This window comes from Austrofundulus limnaeus, unplaced genomic scaffold (genome assembly GCF_001266775.1).
Source record: "Austrofundulus limnaeus strain Quisiro unplaced genomic scaffold, Austrofundulus_limnaeus-1.0 Scaffold114, whole genome shotgun sequence".
NCBI classification, from domain to species: domain Eukaryota; kingdom Metazoa; phylum Chordata; class Actinopteri; order Cyprinodontiformes; family Rivulidae; genus Austrofundulus; species Austrofundulus limnaeus.
Window position 1 is genome coordinate 969,789 of NW_013952516.1, and position 8,141 is coordinate 977,929.

Sequence of the window (8,141 nt, forward strand, 5' to 3'; positions counted from 1 at the left end):
CAGGAAGTGAGGCACTCGCCGGTGTTGTACCGAAAAAAGTACCCCTTATCACAGAAATGCGTTTCAAGCACTTGTTTTTGCACGGATAAAAGTTAAAATTGACCAAATGAACAGTTATTTTTAATACTATTGAGGACCCAATTGTCTGTCGTTACTTATTTATGGCATATCTTTAGGGACGCCTTTTGACTGAGCGAGTTACTTTTTTAGCACAACACCGGTATTAACGGGGGTGTGGTTGGCAGCTGATTCTGAATACTGTCAGTGCTTTCGCCTTTTAATTTTTTGTGCTTAATACTTCGTTACGGTATCGTTCAATACGTATTCAAGGTGAACCAAGTATTAAGTCGGATAAAATAGTATTTTAGCCTAACGTTATTAGCCGCTGTTTGTTAAACTTAGTCGCTTAACCTGTTTGTTTTGTAGAGTTCGCTGTAGCACCGCGCTAGCTAGCTAGCTAGCTGATGCTAACCGTGAGCATAGCTAGTAGCTAATCAGGAGGATCCCACTTTTCTTATTTAAACAAAGCTGACTTTTGTGCTGACCATCTCAGGACATTGATCGCAAAAGTATCAACAGCCAGGGCAGAAAATWATGATGTCGCTGACAGAGGACGAGTGGCCCTGAGAACTGATCCTGTCAAATGAGTTAGCGAAAATGTCCTGCAAGTCAACCAAAGTGGCTCCGAGTGTAGATTTTGACCACAGCTGCTCTGATAGCGTGGAGTATTTGACGCTTAATTTTGGTCCTTTTGAAACTGTTCATCGCTGGAGAAGACTCCCTCCCTGTGATGAGTTTGTTGGAGCAAGGTAACACTGGCAGATTTAGCACTTCCTGATTGTTTACTTGTGTTTAAGCTTGAGAGTTTTTTTTTTTTAAGCTTGAGAGTTGTTTATCTTCACACAGGCGCAGCAAACACACTGTTGTGGCTTACAGGGATGCCATATACGTGTTTGGAGGAGACAATGGGTGAGGGCTTTGTTTCTTTTTTAACTGTTTTTCTCTCTTTTTGTACACTACAATTACAATTACAGCTTTATTCCCTTTACAGTAAGAACATGCTGAATGATTTGCTTCGTTTTGATGTAAAGGACTGCTCCTGGTGTCGGTAAGGCTGCAGCCGCAGCAATAAAATCACACACTTTGACTGCAAAATTGGATTGAACGCCTGTTCATGTGTTTTGTAGAGCTTTCACTACTGGAACACCCCCTGCTCCTAGATATCACCACTCAGCTGTGGTCTACGGCAGCAGCATGTTTGTCTTTGGTACGTCGGTCTTATTGTAGACTTTAGAAAATATGCACGTACAGTATCTCTATAATTTGTAAAGTGACATTATGTAAAAACATTTTTCAGGGGGCTACACTGGTGACATCTATTCAAATTCAAACCTGAAAAACAAAAATGACCTTTTTGAGTACAAGTTTGCAACTGGACAGTGGACTGAATGGAAAGTGGAGGGAAGGTATTGTATATATTTATGTTTTGTTTCACGCTCGCCACTTTGCAATCAAACTACTTTTGTCATTTATCAGTCTTGTGATGGTTTCAGCTTGCCAGTGGCCCGATCTGCTCACGGAGCTACAGTCTACAACGACAAGCTGTGGATATTTGCTGGCTATGACGGGAATGCCAGGTATGTTTGATCATGTCTTCTTCTGGTAACACCTACACATTGATTTCTGTGCTAAATCTGACCTTCATAATGTTTTTCCATTGGTGTTCAGGCTGAATGACATGTGGACCATCAGTCTGCAGGACCGAGAACATGCATGCTGGGAAGAGGCCAGTTAAATTCACGAATCTCTTAAAGTAAATCTTGCAGAAAGACTTATTAATTTGTTTCATCCTCTTTGGGTTTTGGGTCYACCAGATTGATCAGAGTGGTGAGATTCCTCCATCTTGCTGCAACTTCCCTGTAGCTGTGTGCAGGGATAAGATGTTTGTGTTTTCCGGTCAGAGCGGTGCCAAGATCACCAATAACCTCTTTCAGTTTGAGTTCAAAGGCCACATGTGCGTGAAACCCTTCCTTCCTTACAAAGCTTTGTTATTGATAGTGTATACAGCACAAAAGGTTGCATGTAATTTATGCATTAATTTTTCTCAGGTGGACCCGTATCCCAACAGAACATTTGCTGCGGGGCTCTCCTCCACCTCCGCAGAGACGTTACGGACACACCATGGTTGCCTTTGACCGCCACCTGTATGTGTTTGGAGGCGCTGCTGACAACACGCTGCCCAATGAGCTGCACTGTTACGATGTGGACTCTCAGACCTGGGAGGTGATCCAACCCAGCCTCGACAGTGAGGTACAAACAAAAAACATGTTTGCTCTTGACTTTTATTCCTTTTGCTCCCTTGTATACCGTTACATGTCAGCGTCATGTTTTTCTGTAATGGCAGATGTCTTTTCATCCAGAATAAGTTATTTAAACCTTGCTGATAAACAATCAGAAGCAGATATTTTTCCTTCTTTCACCTTTAGATGCCAAGTGGGAGGCTCTTCCACGCTGCGGCTGTGATTCAAGATGCCATGTACATCTTTGGGGGGACTGTGGACAACAATGTGCGCAGCGGGGAAATGTACAGATTCCAGGTTGGTGTGAATGATTGCAGATAACGTATCAAAGTGTGTGTTTTCTGTAATTTAGACAAAAAATACGTTTAAATACAAGATCACAGACTACTGTTGCAATGTTGATTTTGCAGTTCTCAAGCTACCCTAAATGCACCCTTCATGAGGATTATGGGAAACTGTGGGAGAACCGTCAGTTCTGCGATGTGGAGTTTATTCTGGGCGAGGTGGGTTTTTATTGCTCAGTGCTTTTAAACGGCTAAAAAAATGTTGTGATGGAAGTTACTTTGTCATGGTCCACCTACCATTTTCCATACCCGTTTTGTTGTTTACAGAGGGAGGAGAGAGTCTTGGGGCATATTGCCATAGTGACTGCAAGGTGTCAGTGGCTGCGGAAGAAAATCCTGCAGGCTCGGGATAGGCAGAAACAGGTCAGAGCCATGCATGTTCCCCGAGACTGCAGCAGTGTCAGAGGATATCTTTTATTTCACACAATGGTCTTATTGTATTTACCTACGCCCCAGATTCATTATCACTGCTCAGATTTTGATCAAGTTCTTAAAAGGTCCAGACGAGTGTACCAGTTTAGAAACAATACCCCTGTGCCTCCTGTCACATGCTGCAGTATGTGAACCTTTGGGTCACGTTATTGTTATAATTTAGTGTTAGCCCCGGTAGCATTGTTTAAACACTGAAAGTGAACTAATTCATGTTTAACTTTATAAAAAACAAAAAGAAACAGAAAAGTTTCTATTTAAAACAACTCTCTTATAAACAGTTCTGAAAGACAAACAAGAAAAGCTAATTTGCTTCTTTTTTCTTTTCTTTTTTTTTTTGAACAGGAAAATCTCAGCAGCGTAATAATGAATTTCTGGGTCTCTTATTTAAACAAGCATTAACCATTCGTGTAGCTACAGTTCAGAATCATCACAGCCAACGTAAACATATCAGTAGGAGTTCAGTGGGATCCAATGGGGTCATGAAACATGGTAGATAATTTGTTGTCTTGTAGAGGACCAAACGGGAGAGCAGTGAGGAAAGCGACGAGGGAGCAGCTGGAGGCCCGAGGGATATCCCAACAGGCAATAGGCCTTCGGGCACGCAGCCCTTGCTGGAAGTATCCATCAGGGAAGCAGAAGCCCAGCCTTTTGAAGTACTAATGCAGTTTCTCTACACAGACAAAATCCAGTATCCCCGCAGAGGTATACCTGTCTACTAATAGCTCTCAGGTGACCTCTACGTTGGGAAACCTTCATCCTCATCCTCTTTGCTCACGCAGGTCACGTCCAAGATGTCCTTCTGATTATGGATGTGTACAAACTTGCACTGAGTTTTAAGCTTTCTCGGCTGGAGCAGCTTTGCGTTCAGTACATCGAGGCCTCTGTGGATCTGCAGAACGTTCTTAGTGTTTGTGAGAATGCCAACAAGCTGCAGCTGGACCAGCTCAAGGTACACCTCAGAGCATCAGCTGTAAATGTTGCTTTCACTGACCTCTAGTGGTTGTAGGTCAGAATGTCTCTGTGAGTTTACAGAACTCGCAGCTTTACATGAAGTTATTCTGTAAGATTTAAGAGTTTCGCAAAGTTAAACGACTAACTTGAAGACCTCTTTGTTTTTCAGGAGCACTGTCTTAACTTTGTGGTGAAGGAATCACACTTTAACCAGGTGATCATGACAAAAGAGTTTGAGCTCCTTTCCACCCCRCTGATTGTGGAGATAGTGCGTCGAAAGCAGCAGCCTCCCCCCAGAGTGTATTCAGACCAGCCTGTGGATATTGGAACCTCCCTTGTCCAGGACATGAAAGCCTACCTGGAGGGGGGCGGTCTGGAGTTCTGTGATATCATTCTGCTCTTAGACGGACACCCACGCCCTGCACATAAAGCAATACTGGCAGCCCGATCCAGGTAGTTACAATAGGGATTCTGTTTGTAGGTTTCTGGTGATTGTAGTCTTGTCCAGTTGATGATTTTCTGATGCTGATTTTTCACAGTTACTTCGAGGCGATGTTTCGCTCCTTCATGCCAGAGGACGGTCAGGTAAATATATCCATTGGTGAAATGGTCCCAAGTAAACAGGCATTTGAGTCTATGCTGCGTTATATCTACTACGGTGACGTCAACATGCCTCCAGAGGATTCTCTGTATCCTTCTCAAACAACTAAAGGGAGGTATTGAAGAAATTTATTGGGGTTTGCTTATATACTGGTCTTAATTAAACTACACATGGTATGGTCTTATTATTAGTAGAACTGTAATAATTATTAAATGTGACTATTTAGCTTAAATTGATGATTTTATATGCCTGAACACAAATTGAACACATAACTGAAATGTTAATCTGCATTAAAGTAGATTATTATTGTCTGGAGGCATGACTCAAGCGGGTTAAGAAGCCCTTCCTGATGATGTAATAAAGTAGGCGGAGTCATGTCTCTGTGTGTGGTTGTATGCACTCTTTTCTATTCAATTTCCATGCATTGGTACATTTCTGGTGTGGTTCAAGCACATAATTTGGTAAATGAACACGCTTAACAATATTATCGTATTATATGTATTTTCCAGGCAAATAGTTCCACTTCTAGCCTGGCCCTTGCCTTCCTACGCAGCTCCACTCAATTCTAGTTTCCCTTCACTGCTCTGTCTGGGATTTCTCCCAATGACAAGGATTTCGCTGGCAGATTTTTAGCCGGGCCAATCAGAGAAGAGAACGTCAATTTTCTGCACAGTGTCTGCTTGTAGTTTATTTTAYCKGGSCCAATCAGCAAACAGAAGGAGGAGTTTTGAATGACGTCGATGTTCTGCGCAGTGTCTGCTAGTTATTTTAGCATACGACAGTGGAGGAAGTGAATGAAGCCAGTCCGTGTTGATAAGGCTTCCAAATTAAAATAAATTTGTCTGACAAAGCAGCAGTTCTCATTTACAGTCGTCTCGTTCGGCTCGGTACTTTTCTCCTCTCAGCAGGGTTGTTTACAGCACATGCGATTTCCGGTTAGCTTCTTAGCTTAGCCTCCTTCACAGCGGCATACGTCGCAGCCAACTGATCCAATCATTTTAAACTTCAGCAGAGGCCACGCCTCCTGCAAGAAATCGATTCTCTGTGCATCAAGTCCAGACCCTTGTACAAAGCAAAGTGAAGGACAGGGTCTGGTTTTAACCAGGCTASTTCACTTCTATACCACAATCAAGTAACTATCTAAACGACTTGAAATTGGCCTCTGGCTCTTTAAAAAATCTTGACTTCAGCCTGAGCTCCATGGAGGCGCTTTGTTTATATATACAAGATGGATGTGCTTTGTACCAGTAAGTGTTTAGCTAGCTCCACATGACTACCACAGCAGATTCAAGGTTTTCTCAGACATGCAAAAAGGAGTTAAAGCAACACTCTGGGTATGTTTTTGATGAGGGACTGACATTATAACATGATATAAAGCTCAAAAAGTCAATTTTGCTGAATGCCCTCCTCTTTAAAACAGTTAAACTTTTATTCTAATCCCAAAACATACATTTTTTGTAATCCTGTTAGTTCAAATTCTCAAAACATTAGTTCTTCTCCAGCAAAGTCATTGTTATCAAAATAAGAACAGTTGGCCCATCAGAAAAGAGCTCAGTCATCATGTAGAGTTGCATGTACAAAACTTTTTTAATAGTATTTCCTTGACCCTTGATAAACAGCTATTTGTTTGCTGCACCATATTATTATGGCTTCTCCAACAATAGGCTGCAGGCGTACTGTAAGCAGAACCTGGAGATGAACGTCACTGTGGAAAATGTCTTGCAGGTATTTATATTTTTCACTGCGGGAGCACGGTGACCTAATTGGACCACGCTGTTGTTTTCCTGCAGAATGATAATTGTCTTCTCTCCCTTCAGATTCTGGAGGCAGCAGACAAGACCCAGGCTCTGGACATGAAGAAGCACTGCCTCCACATWATTGTCCACCAGTTCATCAAGGTGGGTGGGTTTGTATCCGGAGCTCTGGGGGTGTGCTGCCCACTCACTGCAGCTGAGCTAACCCTCTAGTCCCGTTCTCGTTGCGGGGAAACTGGCTCCTTTGACCCCTCTGTGAAGCTCCCTTCATGTTGTACATGGAGTGTTTACAGCTTGGCCGGCTGTGTAAGCACCTCATCACAGAACGATGAGGGTCACAGTGGCACTCTCATTATTGTTTGTTATCCAAAGAAACAGTGAAGCACTCAATTTTCACTTTGCTTCACTGAAGTGTTAGCTCTGCGCTCAGTGTTTCTGTTTAGCTTTTGCTCTTTGTGCTATTGCCATTTCTCTGCATGCACAATCAACAGCTTCTTATAACCCGTTTCAGTCGGACTTGTCTTAAATTTTTTTCATAGCTCATTTTTTTCCATTTTATTTATTTTTGTTTTCCTCCCCTCCCAAAGGTATCCAAGCTTCCCAACCTGCGGTCTCTCAGCCAGCTGCTGCTGTTGGACATCATTGAGTCTCTAGCTACGCACATATCAGATAAACAGTGTGCCGAGATGTGCTCTGACATTTAGGATCACTCAGAGTGGAGCTCTTTTCTCTCTGTTAGAAGCCATAATTATCCTGTACATACTTCTATACATTCCCTCCCTGTTTTTTTTAACCCTTGCATGTCAGACTCATGTTCAATAGAGGTCTTTTACCCTCAGCACTCATGGTTCACTGTACGTTTCAATCAGCACTGAAGAATCTTGCTTAGAAACTTTCTTGTAAAAATCTCTTTTTATATTCTTTGTCATTTTTTTTGTATGCACAACAAACAAGCAAGGTTTTTCTCTGATTGGACTCTAGCATTTCTTTAAATTATATAATTTTACTTGTCTTAGAGATGTTTAAATGATGTTTTAAGGCTGGTCATCAGATTATTTCTTTTATTTAAATACACGTACCCCATTTAATGCATAACTATGTAAAACTACTTGTGTTATTCTTATTCATGAGACACTTTCTAAGTCTGGATTAAATGTAAGGAGTCTAAGATGTCATCTGGAAAGTATTAGAATGTGTAGCATTTGTGTCATCAGATGAAGATTGTTACTTTTGCTAAWTACATTTTCATTCATACAACACACTAATGTGTGATAGTATCATCAGTGTTAAAAATCATGTACCATCATGGGTTTTACATATTCAGATCCTTAATAAAGTTAACTAAAATCAGTTTATTTGCTTGTCTGTTATTATTTTGAAAGGGAAATGTTTCATTACCACAGACTTTATTCACCTTCTGACAGGTGACTTTATTCTCTGACACCATCTAATCTTCCTGAATCAAAGTTTAGTCTTGTGTAAATCCATTGGCCCAACAGCAGTTCAGAATTTGTTGTTGCTGGAAAATATTTCTCTTAATTTGAAAATGATGCTTTAAAGTAAGTTTTGAAAGATGACATGTTAACATCCTTCCGAGAAACTTCCTAGTGAAATTTTAACTTTTATATTTTAATACCCACGCCTTCCTAAAATAGTTGCACAAGTCATTTTTCCCCCTCACGTTTAAAGGGGCAATATCATGTAAAATAAACTTTTTTGAGTTTTATATCATGTTATAATGTTATACTCTCATAAAAAA

General features: G+C 41.2%; 1 protein-coding gene across 2 annotated transcripts; it reads left to right on the forward strand.

Moving 5' to 3' along the window:
* Positions 1-52: 52 nt before the first annotated feature.
* lztr1 (leucine zipper like post translational regulator 1) lies at positions 53-7,733 on the forward strand. Of its 2 annotated transcripts, XM_014014399.1 has the most exons (19): positions 54-809; positions 907-969; positions 1,052-1,108; positions 1,188-1,267; positions 1,358-1,466; positions 1,554-1,637; positions 1,729-1,786; positions 1,875-2,014; positions 2,109-2,310; positions 2,487-2,597; positions 2,711-2,803; positions 2,912-3,007; positions 3,589-3,778; positions 3,856-4,025; positions 4,197-4,480; positions 4,567-4,716; positions 6,248-6,353; positions 6,446-6,526; positions 6,970-7,733. In XM_014014399.1, exons 1-19 carry the CDS (start codon positions 658-660, stop codon positions 7,084-7,086), a joined length of 2,343 nt encoding a protein of 780 aa, XP_013869853.1. In that variant the 5' UTR covers positions 54-657; the 3' UTR covers positions 7,087-7,733. The 2 variants fall into 2 exon arrangements, with proteins under 2 accessions (XP_013869854.1, XP_013869853.1); XM_014014400.1 differs by lacking the exon at positions 6,970-7,733 and having other exon boundaries at positions 53-809; positions 4,567-4,612; positions 6,293-6,353.
* Positions 7,734-8,141: the final 408 nt, after the last annotated feature.